This window comes from Canis aureus, chromosome 5 (genome assembly GCF_053574225.1).
Source record: "Canis aureus isolate CA01 chromosome 5, VMU_Caureus_v.1.0, whole genome shotgun sequence".
Lineage (NCBI taxonomy): Eukaryota > Metazoa > Chordata > Mammalia > Carnivora > Canidae > Canis > Canis aureus.
This window is the reverse complement of record NC_135615.1, coordinates 46851844-46874260: the sequence shown is the minus strand read 5'-3', so window position 1 is coordinate 46874260 and position 22417 is coordinate 46851844. Positions and strand designations below refer to the sequence as shown.

Sequence of the window (22417 nt, the reverse complement as noted above, 5' to 3'; positions counted from 1 at the left end):
AAAATAAAAAATAAATAAAAGTCTTTCTTGAATAGTGTGCAGATTACTAATCAGAATGACTGGTAGTCATTCTCTTTATGTTATATAAAATTACTGAGTCCCAGAAAAGTCAGTAATTGTCAAAAGTCAAGCTGTGCCAAAGTCACAACTAGTTGGTAGAGGAATTTGAACTCAAAACTCAGGGCTATGGCTCAGTGCTATGACTCAGGGTCAGTTCTCATCCTTCTGTTATACGAAGAAATACATTCCTTTTTTCTCAAAAATTCCTTAAAGTAAGAAATAGGACCGTCTTTGTTTTGCAAAGCTGGTCTGTAATGTATTTAAATAAGTTTAACCACATTGTTTGCTGTATCCTCCCCCAAGTATTATTAAACATTTACCAAATGGGTAAGGCATCACAATGTGGTTAAGATGATTAACAAGGTAGCCAATGTGGAGGACCCTTACTAGAATCCCTCTTAAGATTTTGTCATACTATTATTTAGAGACCTGTAAACACATCCATTCATTTCAGCAAAATGTCACATTCTACGCAAAGGTTTTGAACATTGTGCTCAAGGCAGCCAGATAATATCTCACTGAGAGTTCTAATGGGGGACATTAGAATGAGAATTTGCCTTTGTTTCCAGTTTTATGAAATTATAAAACTAATCCAATTGTTCAATCTTCCACTTAATTCTTTAGTCCAAAGATCAGAAGATTTCGGTTTGAATCATAACACAGCCACTTAAATGAGTGAGACTCTGGACAAACCATTGCCCCCCTTCCTGACTCTCAGCTTCCTCTTTGCAAAAGGATAAGAATCCACACACACACACCCCCACCCCCAGCCCAGGGTCACTGTGTGACTTCCACAGAACAATGGCAATGAAAGGGCTTTAGAAACACTGTGAGACTGTGCCAGAAGCACAGGAGGGAAAGGCCTTCAGGAGGAACTCCTTTGTTTCCTCAGGACAGGTCATCATACTCCAGTCATAATTGGAGGCACAGCTGGAGCTCACGGGCAAGGCAAACGGCGGAAGCACCCACAGGGCCCAAGGGATGATTTGCCTGCCTGCCGGAAGGACCAAGTACATTAGTGGCAAACGTGGTGTTCAAACTCATAATTACACTCCAGGTTAAAGGTGTGGGGGAGGAAAACTTTTCCTTCTTCCCTTCTAGGTGTTTTGGCTGACCTAATAATAACAATAAATTGACTTAAGACAGATTAATGGGAGAAAAACAAATTTAATTTTGTCCATAAAAGAGCCTCACATAGACACTGGAGGGTCAAAGACAGGTATTGAGGCTTATAAGGCCTCCTGACCCACCTGAGGAGAAGGCTGTAGGGGCTTGGGACTTCAAAGAAAAGAAAGACAACCCACAGGAAGATGGGAAGAACAAATGTTTGGTAAACACATGTTTTCCCTGCCATGCAGGTGTCTTTCTGATGTAGAAAGCTCTCTTTGGTAATAGTTCTCTCCTTGGTACAGACTCCCTAGCTACATTTTTTTTTTTTTTTAGGGACTCAAAGGGGAGGTGAAAAGCTCCTCTTGAGTCTGTTAGGCCTTAATTGCTAAAATAATCCACACACAAAAGTGACACCTTCTGGGGCAACCTGCTCTGAACCCCATCAAAGGATAGCTGTGTACAAAGAAGCCAAGAGCAGAAGCAGCATAGCTGTGGTTTGGATCTTTTTTCCCTCTTGTCCATTTTAATTTCTAGTTCTGAATTTTACAGGCAAAGATAAAGAAGGGTAAAAAAAAAAAAGTCACATTTTAAGTTTGTTTTTTTTTTTAAGTTCTAAAGAGAGAAAAAAAGCAAGAAAGGTACCTACACTGAATAAGTGCTTATACTCCAATGTGGATTTCGTGAAGTACAAGTGCAGGCATCTCTAAACCTATTGTCCAAATTTTCAAAGTTAGCAAAGCATATAGTCATGTTTGGGGTTTTTCCTTCCAAACTAAGTTTAAAAAGCTGACATCTGTTCTTTTTTTAGACCTCTTAGTAGCTTAATATGAAAGAGAGCAATTTATTTTATAATACTTATTTTCAATAAAAGTAAATTTGAAATTAAATTATCTACCAGTGGTACTCACTTATATAGGTAGGCTAGAGATAGAGATTCTATTCACATATTACACTATGGTGGTACAATGTAGTACTAAATATTTTATAGGCCAGGAATCAAAACATTTACAGTTCCTATGAGGAAATACTATATTTAAAATTTCTGGCATGACCATTTATAGGCAGTTAGAGAAGTCTTCGTTGGGTTGAAAGGCTGTCCCATTACAGATGGTCCTGTTTACTGTCCTTAAACCTTTATGTACCATTTTGGACTCCCCACCCCCCTTAAAAAAGTGTAAGTCTTGGGGCACCTGGGTGGCCCAGTAGGTTAAGTATAGGTTCCACACAGGTCATGATCTCAGGTTGTGAGATGCAGCCCCATGTGGGGCCCTGGGCTCAGCATTCAATGCAGAGTCTGCTTAAGATTGTCTCTCCCTCTCCCTCTGCTCCCTGACCCCCTGCTCACATGTAAGCACGCTTGCTTTCTCTCTCTCTCTCTCTTTCTCTCTCTCTAAAAAAAAAAAAAGTTTGTCTTTTTAATAGAAGTATAATTGATGAATAACATTATATTAGTTTCAAATGTACAACATAATGATTTGATATGCATATACTGCTCAGTGATCACAGTAAGTGCAATTACTATCTGTCTATCACCACACAAAATTACAAAAAAAAATTTTTTTCTTGTGACAAGAACTTTTAAGATTTATTCTGTTGGCAACTTTCAAATATGCACTACAGTGTTATTGATTATAGTCACCATGCTGTAGATTACATTCCCATGACTTATTTATAACTGGAAGTTTGTGCCTCCTGACTCCTTTCATTCATTTCACCTATCACAAAAAAGTGTTGTTATTTTTTTAAGTTTTTAAATTTTAACTCCAGTATAGAAGCCTAAGTCATTTTTTAAAAGGAGTATAAGTGGGAAATAATCGAAAAATGGGAGCCAGCATTATACAGAATGCTCCTATAAAGGAGAAGAAAGACAAAATCTACACAGTTGAATATCAGAATCCATCCAGAAAATGGACAAGTTGGCAGAAATGGATGATTATATCCACATATTTGAAATATATCATTGCATAAATATGGAAGGAATTTTAATGGCTAAAAAAGGAAAATTTAACTTTTTTCAAAAACAAGTCATGTCAAAGCAAAGGAGGTCAGCAATAACATTGCTTGACAACTTGCAGTGAGTTGACAAGTGGTCAAATGTACTTCAAAAGTAGCCACGCATTTCTCTTAGCTATGGACTTGGCAGGTCAATAGGATTTATGAACAGTCTCACCATGAATTTGGTTTTCCTGAGGGACAAAAAGTCCTATTTTTATTTAGAAGCAGAAACTCACTGCAACTGCTAGTCCTGTGTCTTCCCAATGAACTTTATTCCTGCCCAACAGTGTCTGGCAATAGTAGATGGTTGATGAATATTTGCAGAATATGTCACCTTCAGAATGTATTGGTCATTTGATTTTGATCTCTAAGGTACAATAAAATGCTTTCTCATATCAGAGATACATTGAAGCTTAGTGAAGGCAACCAAAAACTGAACTCCACTCCATTATTTCAGAAGCTATGTAGCCAAGAGAATGCCTCAGGTAATTTCCTTTCCTTTCTCTGAAGTACATCTAACTTTCCGTTTAGTCTGAGTTCAGAACAGGAAGGGCCTTAGGCTTCTGGTTCAACCCACAATGTTCCCAGCCTGAAGAACCCACTCAGCCCTTATTCCTTGCAAGTGAGCTAGACTGCAGTAAAGAGTAGTTCTATTCTAGAGCTAGGTAAGCCATGAAATCTTCCTAGGATTTTTTTCCTAAAGTCTCTGGCCCATATTCCTAGAAATGTACACGTTCAGAATAACATTTTGGTCTGGAATTCCGTTCTAAATAATGCCAGCCTAGCTGGATCTGGCACTTCAGAGACCTCATTGACTCAAGTGGAGCATGGCTCCAGAACCTGAGGGCAGCAGACTCCTGTCTTCCTGCATCTCTTCTATGATTCAGAGACACATTCATGCGTCAACTGCATGCTTGAACTGATTGTCTCCAGCTTTTCTGATTGGCATCAAGGCAGAACAGAAAGGGATTGGCTTTTGCTCTTTACAGAACAATTACACTTGTGTGTAATGATTATAAACTTATTCTCTAACACTTAAACACTTGGATGAGAAGAAATGTCTAAATGAAAATATGTGCAACCGAAAAAGAGCAAGGGGAGTGGAGAACCAAATGAAGTATAAAAAAATGGTAGAATTAAAGAATGAAATAGATAGTGGGTTTCACTTGGGTCTCTTTGGGGAACAACTTCCTCCTCCTCCTCCTATTATTATTATTATTATTATTATTATTATTATTATTATTACTATTTTAAGCCAGAGGTAGATCAAATGTGAAACATTTGACAGTTTTACTTTCAGTACTACCAATTTAGTTTGATGTAATGTAATGTATTAGATGTTACTGTGCTGACACATGAACCCCCAAAGCAAGTCTTATAAAAAAATAAGTGGTTTTCATCAAGTAACTGTCTAGAGCGTGTTTGGGGGGCAGGGCAGCTCTTCTTGCTCTCATTCAAGTGCCAGGATCCTCCCATTTTGTGTTTCTACCATCCTTCATGGCTTTAGCACTCCCTGCATCCAGTTGGCAGGAGAAAGAGCCCATAGATGAGCATGTGGAAGGAATTGTGAGCCAGTCCTGAAAGTGGCATACAGATATTTCTGCTCACATTCAGTGATGTAACCAAATCTAATTGCAAAAGAAGCATAGAAAGGAGGACTTCTTGTATGCCCAGGAACAAGCAGAGAATGGAATTTGGCAGACCACAAGCAGAATATGCCACATTCACGGTCCTGATGATTAAATTCTATGCTTTTCCAAGATTGTTTTGTCTTTAGACAGGATTATATACAAAGCCATTTCATGGAAATACAAAAAATATCTTTACTCTTTAAAATCATTGTTGAAGTGGACCCCACAGCTTTTTGGCTGTCCATTCCAATGTCTTTAAATCTTTGAAGGATAATTTGTAAGCATGTACAATTCACCCAGTATAAGGAATCACAAAGGAAAGCTAATTTCAGTGTGCCTGTAAACGCAATGAGATGTGTGCTGTTTGGTGTGAGCATTTTACTCTCTGTGATACATTTTTAAAGAATTGCAGAAGAGAGTGCTTGTTTATAACTATCATAGAGTAAAAGTCTTATAACTGCTTTGCCCTGGTAGAATTGAAGAAATGGTGTGTAATACAGGCTGCACAGCTCTCTGAAGCCCTTCTATGTTCTCTTCTACCCCCATCAAAGTGGAAAAACCCATCTGTTTGGATCATTGAGGTTGGAAATGGAGTAATATCACTTCTCCAAAATAGATTTAATAGTATGGCTGGTAAATTGTTTCCTGACCTGTTTGAGAGAGAGTCCAGACCCAGAGAAAAAGTTTTTCTGTATGAGTTTTTTTATATCCATTAGTGGAAAAAAATTAGATTTCGGTTATATTTTTAAAGGCATCTTTAGTAGAACTGTTACAGTTTTTGTTTTCAGTTATAATTTTGCCTAGGCTTAATCTACTTGATATATATTTTTTAAGTAGTAAGTATTTTCACAAAGGAGTCATTCATAATTTAATAATTCTTAGTCCATCAGTGAAGCCATTTGGAAATTAATTTTTTGATCAGTTTAAATACATGAATAACCAGGAATGAAACTAAGAACCTCATTTTAAAAGCCCACCTCTCAAAAAGTTAATCATAATCTCTGTGTGACAGGTATAGTTTAAAGTGATTCTAACCTCTTCAACCTTCAAAGTGATTCTGAGATCCTACCTAGTAGAATCACTCCTCCAGCCCCCAGGACAGCTGATAATCACTAATCTAGAAGTATATGCATGTGCAAATAGCAAGAAAAAATCTGAAAAATATGAATAAGCTTTGAAAATTAAAACAATAAATACATCAATAAATAAATAAGAAAAAAGGATGAAGAAAAAACAACCTCTAGAATAATTCACCCTTTTTTTTTTAAGATTTTTATTTATTTATTTATTCATTCGAGACACAGAGAGGGAAAGGGAGAGGCAGAGACACAGGCAGAGGGAGAAGCAGGCTCCATGCAGGAGCCCGACGTGGGACTCGATCCCAGGTCTCCAGGATCAGGCTCTGGGCTGAAGGTGGCGCTAAAATGCTGAGCCACCTGGGCTGCCCAATAATTCACCTTTTTATGAAAAAATATGATTCTACATTTCCAATTTCAGTCATTCTGGTGTTTTTCTTGTCTTCTCCTGCTTTGTCATTGCCTCATGTGCAAATCAACTGGTGAATGAATGGACCTTGAGCTCAGAGCCCCTCATTGGCCTGGGCCTTTCCAAGGTCTGGGAGGGAAGGCTACTAGCAGCTTCACATGGTAACAGGTTCTATAAGATTTGCAAAAGTAAGATTTTTTGGTATTATTTTTCTCAAAGCAGATTCTCAAAATTTTCTAACCTTCATGTGCCACAAAACATGGATCCCACCCCTGATCCTGTGGCTAACTGTTGGTCAGACAGAAAGTTAGTCAAAATAATTCATATTGGGGCAGCCAGGGTGGCTCAGCGGTTTAGCACCGCCTTCAGCCCAGAGCGTGATCCTGGAGATCCGGGATCGAGTCCCACATCGGGCTCCCGGAATGGAGCCTGCTTCTCTCTCTGCCTGTCTCTGCCTCTCTCTCTCTCTGTCTCTCTCTCTCTTTCTCTCTCTGTCTTTCATGAATAAGTAAATAAAATCTTTTTAAAAATCACATTAAAATGCCTTTTAACACCCCAGCCTTCTAAGTGCCTTTCCAGATAATTTCTTCAAGAAAACTAATCAATCTCATTAGTTGATAGGATTCTTTCTTTTGAAAAGTGACCGATTCCTGGCCAAAGTGAAAAATAATAATAAAGTCCATTTGAAGTAGAGCCACACAGGTAACCATGGTAAATAATGAGGATATAATGAGTAGTGCTGCATCTAAAGATATTAATGCATTCATAATACAGGTATTTCTTAAGGAACTACTGTGCACCAGACATTAAGTGCTGGGGACACATAAATGACCAAAATAGATAAAAATCTTTGCCTTGGTAGAGGTTACATTCTAACAGGGAGAATAAGATAAACAAAATAATAAGGCTTATCATAACCTGATAAATGCTGTGCAGGAAAAAAAAATGTGAAAAAGAAGCTAGAGAGGTCTAGAAGATTAGAGTAGGAATTTCCTTAACTTTTTTCTGTCAATTAAATTTTTTTCCAGTGTTACTGAGACATAATTCACATAAGACATTGTGTAAGTTTAAGGTGTATGGTACAGTAGTTTTATATATATTTTTCACTGTTTTATATATAAAATGATTACCAACAGAAGATTAGTTACCACATTTATTACTTTGCATAGTGACATCCTGTTCTGGATGTGTGTGTGTGTGGTGAGAGCGTCTAAAATTTACTGTTAGCAATTTTTGAATATTTAATACAGTATTATCACCTATAGTCACAATGTTGTACATTACATACCTGCACTTTCTCATCTTATAACTAGAAGTTTGTGCCTTTGACCGCCTTCACTCTTTCCCTGACCTTCCCCTCTGCCCCTGGCAATCACCAACCTGTTCTCTGTATCTGTGAGTTTGTTTTCCTTTTGGTGTCCACATATGTATTCATACAGTATTTGACTTTTTCTTTCTAATTTGTTTCACTTAGCATAACGCCCTCGGATTTCATCCATATTCTTATAAAGGGCAGGATTTCCTCTTTTTTATAGCTGAATAATATTCCATTGTTTTAATCCATTCATCGGTTGATAGATGCTTTGGTTGTTTATATGACTTGACTATTGTAAATAATGCTGCAGTGAATGTGGGAGTGCAGAGACCTCTTCGAAATAGTGATTTCATTTCCTTCGGATATATACCCAGAAGTGGGAATGCTGGATCGCAGATGGTAGTTCCATTTTCAATTTCTTCAGGAACCCCCTAGCTGTTTTCCATAATGGCTAAACCAGTTTACATTCCCACCAACAGTGCGCAATGGCTCCTCCCACTAGGAGGCTAGAAAATGCTAGATTAGGGTGACAATTTTAAATAGAGTAGCCCAGGAATATCTTTTCATGAAGGTGACACTGAGCGGATATGTGGGTAGAGAGTACTGGGGGCAGAGGGAACTTCAAATGCAAAAGCCCTGAGGAGAGGGCGCTCCCATGTGTTCAAAGACCTGCCAGGCGGCAATGAAATTGAGGCAGAGTGAGCAAGAGGGAAAGAGGTAAGATTAGAGAGGCCTGAGAGACCCAGATCACTGAGAGAAGGCCAGAGCCACGGTGGGGACCTAGTAGTTTCTCCTAATAACATCGGAAGCCGCTGGAGGACAGCGAGCACGGTGGCAGAGATCTGATGACACCTTAGCAGTATCCCTCTGTCTGGGGCACAAAGAAGAAACGTGTGTGGGGGAGAAGAAGGGGGCACACCCTTCAATAGTAGGATTCCACTCTGGGCATATCAAAGCCATCTCGGTTGCTCTGAATCACAGAAAAATAAATTCAGAAAACACTTCCACCTGGTTAACTGGCAGTAACCCCTTAAATGCAACACAGGGAAAGAAAAACGGAGCAAAACTTGCAGGATTGCATCTGATGCGCGGGTCTTTGCTGCCCCCCCCCATCTCTTCTGTACCCTCTGTTTGGGGATCACAGATGAAAACGGGTTGCAAGGGAAAGACTCGCATGCTTGCCTCTTTTATTCTCAATCATGGAGAAGCCCGAATGATTTTTGTACTATAAACTAAGGCCCACCAACAAGTATGAAGACAGACACGTCCCGTTGTGAGCCATAAATCAGGGGAAATCCGTCTTGATGACCCGGACTGTTTGTTGTTTGCAGAGAATTGCTGCCAGTTGGGGCCTCAGCCCGCGCCTGCAGGTTTTGCGGGTGACTCACCCCCACCCCTTGCTCCATGTGAGGACCCAATCGAGAGCCTTGGTTGAGCAGAATCTCATTTAAGAAGAGATTCCTTGAAAATGATCATTGAAAAATATCCGATGAATCTCAAGTAAAACAATTCTTAGTTTGGACATTTAAAGTTTTAGAGCTAACAAACAGATTTCAGCAATCTTGGCCTCTTGCTATCCCATTTGGCAAAAACCTACTGCCCGAATCCAGCTTGTCCCTTCTGGCTTGCAGTCCAAACAGTAAACGTACACTGTCATTCTCATCTGGGATCTTTTTATTGCCCAGTGACGCTTGGGAGTGTCATTGACAAGTCACAAACAAGTGATGTGGGTTTCCAGAGATCACTTGATTTTTTTTATTCATAAATAAGGGTACACCTTTCACCTTTGCGCCAAACTTTTGTTTATAAAAAATCATCTGTGAAAACAAAGGGTGAAATGTTCCTGTTCTTACATGGTAATCCTCTGTGCAAATAGAAGTATGATGCAAACTAGCAACGCATACCATCACTTAGCCGTATAATCCACCAGCGTGGCTAAAGCCCTGCCAGGGTGTCCTATTTAAAGATGCAGTTTTTGATTGACTAGAAAAGAATGCCCTTCGTGCATATCACTGTAAAGTGCTTTTTGCTACAATCTCACTTCTATAGATAATCTGAGCTAAGTAAATATTAAAATGGGGAACCTTCAGAAGTAGGATTATCTTTACTCCAAAGAAGCTGTTTGACTTGCAGAGAGATCTAGAATGGGAAATACCACTGGCATTTATTAGAAACAGGTTTCATAGCCTTGTGATATGGATAACAATGGGAAAAATATTTATTATAAGGAGAAAAAAAAATTTTTTAAAAAAGTATTTTAAACTAATTACCCAGCTCCGGGCAAACTTACATTAAGCTTGCTGATAAATCAACCCCTCCACCCACCCCCACCCCACCAAGTGACAAAGCACCAGAATGGATTCATTATAGAGACAGCACGGGCTGCAGTGTACCCAGGAGAGTCGGGCATAGGAAGATAACAGCAATGTATTTGTGATTCAGGGTCCCCCGAGTACACCCAGTGGCTGGAGACCTGAGATCTGAAGGACTGTTTTGGCTCATTAGATTCTCATTATAACCAGCAGGAACCCCACCCAGGTTGTTGGGACCTCTATGCCCTCCACAGGCCCTAGCAGGAAATAGTGCTTTCTCCTTGGTGAGGAATATCTTGAGAAAAATCAGCTGTCTCCACCCTCTCCCCAGATGTTATCACACTGGAATCATGGAGTTGGGTGGGGACAGAACAGCAGCTGAAGCTGGAAGAGCAATCTGGCTGCAGTGTCTCTCACCTCACTGCCTCCCCAGGTTTGATTCAGGTGGCTGTGCTGCCCAGCCCTCCCGGTTCCCTTTCTCTCTCATCTCTCCTTTTAGGTTCTTCCCGAAGCAGTGTATTCAAGTATATAGAATGGCCTAGAAGGAAAGTCCCTCTCAAAGATAAACGGCAATAACAATAAAAATGACAATCGCTGCTAAATACCGGGAACATACTAGCTGCCAGGCAGCGTGCTAAATGCTTTCCAAACCTTTTTTCTTCTAATCCCTTCCACGGCCCTGGAGCAAGGCCCTGCAATTCTCCTTATCCGAACTGGAGGTTTAGCGAGGTACAGTAACCCAAGAGCATGCAACCAGAAACTGGCAGAACCAAGATTTGAAATTTAACCCACTTTTTCTATCTCCCAAGTTAATGTTTTAACAGGTACATTTGGAGTATCTCCGTACCTTCGACAGGGAGCAATAAGATCTTTATTGTCAACATGCCAGTGTTCTTAATACACAGTGACAGAGGCAGCTCTTAGATGCTCCCGGCACTAGTGGAGACTTCCAGGGTTCCCACCAGCATAAAGCTTTCAGCAGCTGCTAGTTTTCTCAAGAGTCTTCCCTTGGGAGCTCTTCACAGATGCTTTGATAATGGGACATCTGTTGATAGGGGCTCCCAGCAGCTGCTCCCCGGGAGTCTTCATGTGTCCCATCTCCTTTGGGCTCCACACTGGAAAGGCAAGGTCCTGAAGGTCAGGCTACATGAGATGAGCTGTTTGCCCAGCACAGGAGCAGGACCATGGCTCAGGTGAGAGCCCAAATAATGGCCAAGAAGAAATGCAGTATATTTAAACCAGAAGCAGGGTCTAGCATCAGGCCAAAGGATGGGACATGACTCCAAGCAAATAATTTCAAGATCAGTACTCACAAACTGTGGGGGCGGTGAAGGAAGCTGAAGGGAAGTAGGTCAGGACAAGTAGCCAGTAATTCCCCCAACATGACACAGTATGGAGAGAGAGGGAGCAGTTTGGTTGTTTGGTCAGTTTGTCTATTATCTGTTTGGTTTTTGTGTGGAATGGGGTCCAAAGAAAGGGGCAGGCCTGTGGAGTGAAGGGTCCTGAGTAGTGCTAGTTGCATGTGGCCTTTAACAGTTCTGATTGCAACAGACCAGCTGAGCATTGCTCCTACCACCCCCTCCCCGGGGGGCTATCCACAGCTGCATCAGTGTTTCTGCACAGATGCCTTCTGAACTGCATTAGGGACAGCAAACGTGTAGAATAACAGAGCGTCTCACTTAGTTGCATTTGCCAAGACCTTCCACAGACCCACTGACTGTCCTTATTCCAAATGAACTCTTAAACTCCGTAAAGAAACCCACCAGATGGGTTAGAGCAGACACTCTTTTACACAATACTGTTGTATTCAACACCAGAAAAATTTGGAAATGTGGCAAATCCCAAAATTTGGGGACTTAGAAAGGCAGAGTCCCAGAATTAGGCTCAGCATGGCAGCTCTATTAGTTTAAATCTTATATATGAATGATCCTTTCAAAGAGTTGACATTTGAAGTTCCATCCAGGCGATGGAGCTAAGAGATGTTCCTGTACTTTTCTGATAGTAGGTGGCTTCGCAATAGAAACATGCACACAGGGATTGTCCTACCAGGCTCTGGAATCAGACAGCTTGAGTTTAAAACCCACTTACAAGCTGCGTAACTTTGAACACAGTACTTAACGTACGGGCACTGCTCCGTGATTCAGATTACTCATTGGCCAAGTGGAAAATATAATGCCTACTTCAAAGGGTTATTGTGGGGATTCAAATGAGATAATGTATAGAAAGCACAGAGCACAATGTCTGGCTCATAGAAAGTGTACCAAAAGTTTAACTGTCATTATCATCATTACGATTACTATTATCACCATCAGCATTATTACCCTTCCCAATTCCTCCCTTACTTTCCCAAGCTTCTGCTAATCTTTTACTTGGACTCTATCTCTTTGGCCATGAGTCAAAAGAGGATTCGTGATATGGAATTGTTTGCCAAAGCATGTGCTTAGGAAGTTCACAGCTGGTCTCTTTGGGTTCAGTATCTAAGGTTAGGGTTAACCCTCATTGTACTTCTTGTTTTATTAATAATGCCATGACATGGACTGTTTATAAGTTATTTTTCAAAAATAAGTAGCTTATGTGAACCTATCTGTATTTTCAGCCTAAATTAACTCTTAGTTAATATACTTACTGAGTAAAGCAAAACTGTCTTGATTTGTCCCAGACCTGTTTCTCTCAAGGAAGCTCCTTAGTTTTTGTTTGTTTGTTTGTTTGTTTGTTTGTTTTTTGAAAAAAAGAGCTGCTCAGTATTTTTGGTTTTAAGTAAAAGTAAATGTCTAATAAAATATCAGGGACAACTTTTTTTTGATCATTCTCAATCTGTAAAGCTAATACTGATATTTACTAGTTAATATAATTTTACCAACCTTTGATAATCACTTCCTATAGATCGTCAGGTTTTATTTTGGGGATAATCACTAAAGGTTTTTTTTCAGGAGTTTAAAAATTAGTTTTGGCCTTTATATACAGTAGATGTTCCTTTAGGTAGCGGTCTCCATCTAGTGGACACATTGCTATATTACAGCCTACAAAGAAAAATAACAAAGCCTCTAGAATATCCCCTTTCAAGCATTTTATTGACCTATTAATAAATTTTTGGTTTTAATAAGTATTATTGTGAATACTATAAAATATTTTAAGATACATAGCATTATTTTTCCCCCAAATCTTACGGTGGAAAGCTTAAGAAGTTGCTTAATTTAATTGGAAAAATTCTAATAATAGAAAATAATTTACTGATTTTGAGAGGATTATATTGGTATGACCCAGTTGAACTGAGAAAAACCAAACCAAGAATCATACTCCTGTATTTCTTATATTTCTGCTTATGAATAGCAGTGAAATATATTTTACTTTTTAAAACAGTAAGACTATCTTGATATTGAAGGGAAATAGAAACATTTTCTTATGTGTTCACATTCGGTCCTCTTCATATTAAAGAGCTGCAGTGACTGTCCCTAGTGCAGAAATCTCCCCCTTTTCCCTTCCCATTCAAAGAACTTTAGTGTCTTTTAGCTGAATAGTAAATGCCTTCAGAAGCCCTCTTTAAATACTACTATCATATGAAAACTTCTCAGAAGTCTGGATTAAACCCAGCTTGGATTTATCTTATCACTTTTATTTTTGTATCTCAGTGTGCTCATAAAAGGTGCTTAGTAAGTGCATATTTAATTAAGCGTATCCAAGAAGGGCTTGCTTGAGGTCCTGAATAAGTCTCTCATGATTGGAGATCCTTTCTTCTTCTGGCCTTCCTCAGGATTGCCCAAAGCCCCACATGCATGAAGTGCCTTGTCCAGATGAAACATATGTCCCCTGGTTGTGTGTGTCAGTTGCTAACATACATTATGGTTTGCATAATTATTTATTAGAGCTGGAAGAGCTTCAGAAACAGTAGAGGATTAAATATAGTTAGCTCAGTAATTTTGGTCAATTACCTTTTTTTTTTAAATATTTGCACAGATATCTCATTACTATTATTATTATTATTTTTAATTCATAGAGACAGAGAGAGGCAGAGACACAGGCAGAGGGAGAAGCAGGCATCATACAGAGAGCCTGACGTGGGACTCCCTCCAGGGTCTCCAGGATCATGCCCTGGGCTGCAGGCGGCACTAAACCGCTGTGCCACCAGGGCTGCCCGATCAATTACCTTTTCTAGGAGCTGGTATCTGTGTCTATAAAATGAGTGTTTAACTTGATAACTTCTCATTGTCTTTTGTGACCAAATAAATACATCTATAAAGTGATGCAAGTCTTTTTTTTTTAAGATTGTATTTATTCATGAAAGACACACAGAGAGAGACTGAGACAGAGACAGAGACAGAGACAGAGACAGAGACATAGACATAGGCACAGGGAGAAGCAGGCTCCATGCAAGGAGCCCGACATGGGATTCAATCCCAGGACTCCAGGATCACGCCCTGGGCCGAAGGCAGGCACTAAACCACTGAGCAACTCGATTCCTAGGTGATGCAAGTCTTAAAAAATTTAATTGGAAAAACTTATTTATGAATGGCCAAGCTAGATTATGAGTTTCTCATTCATTCATTCATGCATTCATGCACTCATTCATTTATTTATTTTACTAGATTAATGTGGAGTCAGTGTTTCTTATTCAGTTGTAGATTCATAAGACATCAAGCCCTTCACTGATCTTCCACGTTGACCTCCAATCTTGGGTCATAACACCATTTATTAATAACTCCAATGGAAAAAAAATAACTCCAATGGAGAAAATAAAATAATGTTTTTATGTTAGCTAGTTAATAGTTTGGGTAAAGCCTGTAAAGGGAAAACCATTGATAACAACTAAACTTGAATTCACTTATTTTTTTATTCATCCAACAATTTTTTAAACCACATACGTACTGGGCTGAGTTATTACAGTCCTCTCATAAGAGCATGTGAGACTTGACTTTATACTGACTGATACCTGACTAGAAAAGCTCATTGTAGAAAAGTTTATCCCAATTGAAAGGACTGTGAAGTTAAGAACTTTGTAGTTTTGTCTTTTCCCACCTCTAAAATCTGTACTGTCCAGCACAGTGCCTTCTATTTATTCAGTCATCCATTCAAATCACTTAGTAAAGGTTTCTGAGGTGCCATGCAAAGGGCTAAGGACACTCTGAACCTCCATTCTCAGCTCACAGTCTAGGAATGGAGACCAAGTGGGAAGCATTTTCAGTTCATTGTAAATGCTACCAATAGGAAGTGGGAAGATGTCTTGGGAACAAGAGAAAGGCATCTTATAAAGGTGGGGGGCATCAGGGCAGCCTTTCAGGTAGAGGTTAAGTCCTCAAGGATGAGTAACAATGTGTTGGGGGATAAGAGGATTGAGTAGTCAAGGGAGCAGAAGATTAGGTAGTGATGGCCTGAGACAAGGAGGTGGTGGTTCAATAGAGTGTATCATAAAGTGGCTGATGGAAGAAGGTTGCATGTTGAGGCTGGGAAAATCATTAATTGCAACTGAAAATGGATAGTTCAGACTCTCGGTCCAGCTGAAAAATTTGGACTTTATCCTGAGGACAATAGTGAACTACTGAAAGGTTTTGAATTGACAAAGATCATGGTCGGATTTACACTCTAAGAAGACTCTTCACACAGTACAGAGAGGAAAATGGATCCAAGCAACTAACTTAACAGCTGTTGTAAAAGTGTAGATGATAGTTGATGAAATCTTGAACTTAATATATCAGCTTTGGGGATGGAGGGAAGTGGATACAGCTGAAATCGTGTTTGGATAGGTGTAGGCAGGAGGGAGAAAAAGCCTAGGTTTGGGGAAGCAAGGATATTAGGCTTATAATGGGAACTTGTTGAACTGAACCCAAATAGTTACAGAATTCCTATGTATTTGTTCTTTTCCTAAAAGAAATTTAGTGGAACTATTCTTAGTAAATGGTTCCTTAGTAGAATGTACTTAGTAGAACTATTCTTTGCAGAATGGTTCCTTTTTAACTCAAATTTAGACAGACACATGTCTTGAATCTAGTTGGTTAACAAAAGTATCCAAAGCTTAAGGAAGATAAGTATATGAAGTCAATGTGTCATTTTTTTTTACTTTTGTGTGTTTTAATATTAAATTTTTTAAATAGTGGGAATCAGCTGTAAATGTTTTCACAGTGACTTCCTAAACTGAGAATCTCCCTTTACTGAAATATCAACATGCAAGTGTTCATAACAATTTTTATTCCTTCTCCTTCTTTCACAGTTTTGATGTGGACAATGGCACATCTGCGGGACGGAGTCCCTTGGATCCCATGACCAGCCCAGGATCTGGGCTAATTCTCCAAGCAAACTTTGTCCACAGTCAACGTCGTGAGTCCTTTCTGTATCGATCCGACAGCGATTATGACCTGTCTCCAAAGTCTATGTCCCGGAACTCCTCCATTGCCAGTGATATGTAAGTATAATGATGAGCAAAGGAAAAAGGGAGCTTCTATAGAAAACCAGTTGGTCGATTAATGACATGATAAAACCAATGACATTTGTTCAACTGCATCATTCTCTATGTTAGAAAGAACAGTGAGGAAAATTATACAAGCTGAAGATAAATGGTAGACTTAACTTGAGTACCCTGTCACTCTTGAAAAGAAACATTTATTTTTCCCAGAGAATACACTGTCTGAGAAAAGTGAGAATTAAATTTTTAATGGAAGCATTTATATTTAAAATGCTAGCTTATATTTATGCAGGATGAGTTTTAGCTACCTAGGCACATGAACATTTCCTAATATTTCAAAATCCTTTAAACTCAGTTATTACCTTGTAATAATAGAATGAATAGCAGTTTGAATATATCTCAGTAGATGTACCCTGTAGATGTTTGCACTGGTTTGCCTTATCATTTGAGAGATCTTGGGAGAGTTTTGCTAAAATTAAACCATTTTTGTTTTGCTAAAATTAAACCATTTTTGGAGGCAAGCACTGAAAACATTAGACAGATTTGAGTATCACTTAAGACATGGCACAGCTTGGAAAATAATTAAAACTGATAAGCAGGTTTGCAGATAATATACCATCATTAACTCATTTTCTCAGAACATTTCATTTTTGTGTTTACTGTAGTGTTCACTAGTTTTCTAATTTCTGGAGGCTTCTAAATAGGACCTTATTCAGTACCTGTGCTATCATTTGTAACTCTGCCCCTATATAGAGTCAGTCTCCACTTTAATCCTCTATATCTGGACACTTGTCCAATAACACCATCTTTCACCATCTCAAAAACTCAGTACAGGTTAAAAATCATCATATAGGAATTAGATGGTATGAAGTCCCCGAGGGTCCAGTGTTATTCATGGTATGCCAACAGGTGATCAACCTATCCCCACAAGTCTAAATGAGGCTCTAGAAATTGTGTTTTACCCATTTCTCAAACCTGTGGTTCTGGTTGCCATTTTATTAATCGTTGTAAGATGATAATACTACATTCTCTCCAGGAATGAGCAACAAAACTGTGGTCATTTTAATTCAAACATTTAATTACTAAAATCCTATTTTGTAGCTGTCTTTGTTTGAAGCACTACAAGAGACATAAGAAAACTGTAAGACAGGGCTCTAGATCTCAGTTAACTAATCATCTCACAGAATGACAGGTCTTAGATCTAATAATTATTGGAAAAGACGACAGGGAAGCCCTAATATGTGTCCCTGTGAACTACAGGTAAAGGTAAGGGTGTCTCACCATCTACCTTTAATTATGCACAGATCTATACCATCGTTCCAAAGATACTCAATCTACGTTTGCTTTTCTCTGCTTTTTTAGCAATGAAACTTCTTCAGTAAGCTCTAGGTCTCCCTAACCTCCTGCCTCTAATCTCAGAGATCTACATCTGTTCTCTACAGTTCCTTACCATGTTGTATTGCCTTGATATTCTGATATTCTTAATCTTCTGAAATCTATCCTCCATTCATAGTGACCTCAGAAAATCCGTTAATTTAAGTAATATTTCTCAGTCACCCATAGAGTGGAAGAAATGGGGCCATCGTTAGAGGAAATACAAAGTGCATCTCATCTCCTGGCCTTCATCCCTGTGTGTCCTCTTTTCCTTCCTGCTCATAAACCTCCTCTTTACCAGCATCTTTTATCACCTTGCAACATACTTCCCCAAAGTATAAGACCGTGCTTTGGAAAACTCTTTTGTGTATGGGTTTAACTATCAGCTTTCATGAGATGATGTACTCTTCACTGTCTCTGGCCCTGCAACCTCAGTTGAGCCACAGATCTGTAGCATTTAAATGCTTTCTGGAAATTTGTACTTTCTTATTCAGCTGTACTTCACAATCATTATTCAATTCAGTACATGTTTATTATTAATAAGTGAGCTTCAGATCTATAGCACTGTTGGCTTCTGGAAATTTATACTTTCTATTCAACTGTTATGCACATTATTAGTATATATTCATCAATAATTCATTGTATAAGGTGGACAGTGGTGTCCATTCTTCACTCCAAAACAACTTTTTTCCCAGTGGCCCTGTCTCTATGTTATTTTTATTCCATATTCTCATGTTTGAAATTCAAGACATTCGTTTATTCATTAACACATAATGAAAACACTTATTGAGCAAATATGATGTATTCGAAGCTGCCAATCTGCAGATAGTGGGATGGCTGACATTTTAGACCATTGTGATAACCAATGGTGAGCAGCCATCCTTGAGGCATTTATAACTATGGGAGCCAAGAGAGGAGAAGGACAGTTTGCCAGTTAGGGAAAGCCAGCTTAGGGTGGCTTTGTTCCCCTTAGAGGGGAACATTTACATAATGGGAGGCATAGAAAATCATGGCTCACTTAAACAATGACAGTCTAGTTGATGTCAATAGTGAAATGTGGCAGGAGAGAAAGAAGATTTGAATACAGTCTTCTGGGAGCTGAGAGTTACAGAGGTTTTTAGCTGGGATTTGACATGCTCATTTTCTTATTTTTATTGCTTCTGATTACTCTATTGTTGAATTACTGTGTAGAGTGAAGCAATTTCAGGCAAGTAAATCATGTTGAAATTTGTAGAAACAAAGTAGGCTAAATATAATACAGGCCCAGGTGAAGGAAGCAGAAGTGGAATGATGCAATTGGTCTAGTAGATGGAGACTTACAGAAAGGCACGCGTGTGTCTGTGTGTGTGTGTGTGTGTGTGTATTTGTGTGTGTGTGTCTGTGTGCATATGTGTGTGGGGGTTAGGGGACAGCCAGTGGGCAGGAGAATCAAAAAGAATGCTGAAGTTTTACCCTGAACAGGTAAATTAGTGGTGATGTTACAAGAGGAACACAAGGATAGAAAGTGGACAATATAATGGCAGATAATAGGTAATGAATTTGAGTTTTACATGATGAGGCTAGAACTCTAGGGAAAACAAGACTACAGTTAAAGGACAAGAACAGAGAGTAGAAACAATGTCCAGAGGGTGAGGAGAAATTAGAAGAACCAGTTACCTGCTGTAATTGCTAGGTTTGGGTTGACAGCCGAGTGAAGAGAATAGAGCTAGAAGAAGCCAGTGGGTTGAAGAGTGAATTGAAAGCAGAAGGATCAGCAGACACAAGTGTCTCTTTCAAAGTTGACAAGTTAAAGGGGGAGAGAAGACTAAAGCTGCTTCAGGGAGAATTAGGTTTAAGGAAAGATTTCTTTGAATTCAAGACACTTGAGCTGAGACAAGGAGAAGCCATTAAATATGGAGCTGTAGCTGCTGACAAAAATAACCATCGTGAGCTCAAGTAAAGGGATTGACTTTGGAAAAGTCATAGACAAGTGATGTCATTCATTTTCTAAAATTTTAGTAAATTGATTTTTGGAAACCAGTGTATAGATTATTTCTCTCAGACCCTCTACTTTGCTCTAGTAAAGATGAAATAGTTCATGCATTTTATGAAAAGCCTGTATTTCATATTTAAATGGTGCTTTTCTTTTCAAAGCAAACTTACAAGGATGACCTCACTTTTCCCTGTACCTGTTCAAGAATTTCTTTACCTGACTGCACTCATAAGAATGACATATTTAATCAGGCCTTGATGCAACTCTATAAATTTTTGAAAAATAATATCTTGACATGTTCAGCTTTCTCATTCCCCGGATATTTACATTGGAACAAAAAGATTATAGGCTCCTGGAAAGCATACTTTTTACCAGGGAGATCAAGTTTCTCTGAGAAGCAAGATGAATAGAATAATTACCATTTCAGTCTTTAATCTGATAGTATGTGTATCTTCTACACGTAAAGGATTATGCTTTCTCTTCATTTGACTTCACATGTGGCCACATGTAAACCTCTATTTTCTTATCTTACCTGGTTCCTAATAATGCTGGAAAGCTTATTCAACGTCTGTAATTCAACTATCCTTTACAGAGAATGACATCACCATATATCTTAATCACTCTTGATGATTTTATACTTATTGTTCTAGTTAGCATTTTCATTGAGAAAACCCCTTAGAAACCTCAAATACAAACAGTACCACTAAAGGTCTGTAATTATCTATGTGAATGAAATGTTTTGGAAAACCTTTAAATGCTCTTTAGGTTGAAATATAATTGTTTATTTTATTGAGAAAGTGAGATGGAAAATCATTGCTTCCTAATAGGATGTTGTCATCTTATCTTCTATAAATAGATACTAGTTAAATAGTGGAGACATCAGGAAAAAATAAGACTAATAATGGGCATAATAATAATCATAGCACTCATTGCCTGTGTGTGTCACCCTTCACTTTGGCCAGTATTTTCACATCTGCAATCTGATACTTTGATTACTTTGAAACTTTGCATAGTCCTATGGATAGGAACATCGTTCTGCCATTTTATAATCAAGAATCCAAGGTCCTCAGAGCTTAAACTTTTTTTAAAAAGCACAGTAAGAAGCAATAAAGAAAATGTGTGACTGGCTCTTGGAAAATATATATACCTCTATAAGATAAGGCTAACCATAGCATCTAAAAACTTAGCTTACATAAGGCAAAAGAGAAATTTCTGGCAGCTTCTGCTCAGAAGACTGCCACATAGTTTGCTCAATATGTCCCCAGTAGCAAGAATAAGAAGAAAGAGGAAAATTTTAAGTATTAGCATAAATACAGTCGAGAAATAAATACATGAAAAGTGAATTTAAACTACCATTAATAGTAAAAAGTATTTTACCACAATGGAAATGACAGTATAGCAGAAGGTTGCCCAAATGTTGTCATGAAGATACACAAAGAAATTTACAGAATAAGTGAATAATTACATAAAATGTATACTCTTGTTTTCCTCTAAAATTCCTCAAAATGCATTTAAAATTGTTTTTAAATTCTGAATAATGGTTATTTCTCTTGCTGCACTTCCTCCGGTAATGTAATATTCTTTGTATTTACAAAAACACATATCCTGAGAAATTTAACAGGAGGATTATCAGAGACAAGACACAGAATTTAGTCATAAAATTATGAGTTTAGTGAATACAAGTTACCTGGCAAAGGACTGCAGTTAAAAGGTGTTTCAGTTCACCTGGATAAGGGGCCCTCTAGTCCCTATCTTCTACTGAATAAACATTAACATAGAGAATCCAGAGGCAAAGCAAGTAGCTCTTTATCCATACTTAGATACTTATATATACAGAACATGGGGGGAAAGGTACAGAAGGGGCAACAAGGGGGAGGTGAGTGGACTCAATAAACCATAGAAAACTGGGGCCCTCTTGGCAGTCTAGCTCATAGGTCCCCATCATCCTATAGAAGTGCGAGACCGCATCGAGGAGTTCTTTGGAATGCCTCTCAGGTAACGGACAGCATCCCTCATCCTCTTCTCACATTGCTACCCTGGGTTTAGCAGTTAGCAGTTCCCTCACCACCTCTTGAGCCCTGAATGTGAGTTTTCTGTCCTATTCATTTTTCTCCACTTCTTGAGTAGAAGGATGCTGTTGCCACTAGTCCTCAGTTTGAAAAAGGAAGGATGGTTGCTTGTCTCTTCATCTCTTCTGTTACAGGTTACATTATTCTTCCTTGGCCTTACTAGAGTATCTCTTAAGAGGAAAATAAGAGGTGCCTGGGTGGTTCGGTCGATTAAGCATCTGCCTTCGGCTCAGGTCGTGATCCCAGGATCCTGGGATCCAGCCCTGAGTTGGGCTCCCTGCTCAGTGGGGAGCCTGCTCCTCTCTATGCTGCTTCCCTTCCTGTGCACACACATTCTGTCTTTCTCTCAAAAAAAATAAATAAAATCATTTAAGAAAAAGAAAAAGATAGATTCCATTACAAGAGTTCTAGTCCTCCCAAGATTTACATGAAAAGTTTGTAATCCCATCTAGCTGGATTTTAGGTCTTATAACACTAGTAAGTTCATCTTCTTTCTTAACCTTAATTTACCATTCAAGAGTCCTCTAACATTATCTAAACATAGAAAGGTATCATGGCCACATAATCTCTGCCCTAACTCCTGAGTTTTCTTGACTGAGGTATACTCATCCCGTCGTCCATGGTGTGAGAGTGACAAGACCAGGGCCAGGGTTCCCAACATGTGCCGAGGTCCCTGGGGGCTCTCCAGGAACTCACATGG

The 22417-nt window shown here is 38.9% G+C and overlaps 1 protein-coding gene across 24 annotated transcripts in view; it reads left to right on the top strand.

Annotated features, from left to right (window-relative positions):
- PDE4D (phosphodiesterase 4D) overlaps positions 1-22417 on the top strand; it is a 1385565-nt gene that overhangs the window by 1144494 nt on the left and 218654 nt on the right. For all 24 annotated transcript variants that reach the window (XM_077897892.1, XM_077897888.1, XM_077897887.1 and 21 more), the window contains one exon: positions 16111-16302. In XM_077897892.1, the coding sequence (XP_077754018.1) occupies positions 16111-16302 (192 nt within the window). The remainder of the gene's footprint in view (positions 1-16110; positions 16303-22417) is intronic.